Raw genomic sequence first — 1,175 nt, 5'->3', positions numbered from 1 at the left:
CGTTGTTTTCAGGATTTCCAGCGTTCCTTCCGTCTGTTGTTTTTTATTCAGAATGAAGTGAAATATTTTTTTTAGTTCTGACTGGTTCTCTGTGCCTGGTTCCTTGGGGGACAGAGCTGGTGCCTGCGGTGACCAGTGAGCCTCCCCGGACCCTGAGGTCCCAGAGCGGTGACCCCAAGCCCCTCCCCTCCCCTCCCCTCACGGAGACCCCGCCCCCACTCTGGCTGCCCCTCCCCGCCGGCCTGGGAAGGGCAGCAAGGGGCCCCCAGGGCTCGCAGTGCCCGTGCCTTGGGCCGGGCTGCGGGACGGCAGAGGGCTTCGCCCCTTGGCTGGCTCCGGGTGGGGGCTTCAGCTGTGGAGGGGCCTGGGCTGTGTCGCCAGTCCTGGGGTTCCCGTGGGGCTGTGCTCCTGGGGCCCGGGGCCCCCCTGCCGTCTGTGTCCGCCTGTGGCGGTCCCGGAGCCTCAGTTTCGGCTCCTTCCGCCATGGTCAGAGCCAGCATCTCCTTCCCCTTGGCTTCCACCATCATCCCCGCCCCAGCTCCAGGCCTGGCCTGAGGCCCCCCTGCCCTCCCAGGCGCCCTGACGGGGCACAGCAGCTGCTGTTTATCTGGTGCACGCAGGGGCCCGCCCTGCCCGGCGTCCCAGTGACCCTGGGGAGAAGGCCCATGTGGGTGCAGGACAGCAGAGGAACCAGCGGGCACTCGGCCTGCCCCAGAGGCTGCAGAGCCAGGCGGGAGGGGAAGCTGCCGCAGGAGGGACCAGGCCCGCCCGCACGCACTCGGCGCTGCCAGCGCCTGCCCGCAGCGCCCACCCCCCCAGTGTCCAGCTCTGAAGGACTTGTCTGCGCAGGAGCTCTGCCGGCCTCTGCGCCTGGCCTGGCGCCAGGACGTGATGGTGCACTTCATCGTGCCAGGTGCGGCCGGCTGGGCCGGGTGGGGGCAGGGGCTGCCCGCGGTGGACTCAGCTGCCCGCCCTGTTCCAGTGAAGAACCAGGCGCGCTGGGTCGCCCAGTTCCTGGCCGACATGGCCGCGCTGCACGCCCGCACGGGGGACTCGCGCTTCAGTGTCACCCTGGTGGACTTTGAGAGTGAGGACATGGACGTGCAGCGGGCCCTGCGCGCCGCGCGGCTGCCCCGGTAACTGCGCCCCGGGCCCCTGCGGGAGAGGGGCCTCCG

General features: G+C 70.1%; 1 protein-coding gene across 1 annotated transcript in view; it reads left to right on the top strand.

The window, feature by feature from the left end:
- The window catches only part of B4GALNT4 (beta-1,4-N-acetyl-galactosaminyl transferase 4), a gene marked incomplete at its 5' end in the record, with an annotated part of 9,233 nt that extends 8,093 nt beyond the window's left edge, over positions 1-1,140 (top strand). The window contains 2 exons of the mRNA XM_012734353.1: positions 820-913; positions 983-1,140. Of these exons, the coding sequence (XP_012589807.1) occupies positions 820-913; positions 983-1,140 (252 nt within the window). The remainder of the gene's footprint in view (positions 1-819; positions 914-982) is intronic.
- Positions 1,141-1,175: the final 35 nt, after the last annotated feature.

This window comes from Condylura cristata, unplaced genomic scaffold (assembly GCF_000260355.1).
Source record: "Condylura cristata isolate star-nosed mole 26May11 unplaced genomic scaffold, ConCri1.0 scaffold00054, whole genome shotgun sequence".
Lineage (NCBI taxonomy): Eukaryota > Metazoa > Chordata > Mammalia > Eulipotyphla > Talpidae > Condylura > Condylura cristata.
Note: the sequence above shows the minus strand (reverse complement) of the source record. Positions and strands in the feature narration are given on the sequence as shown.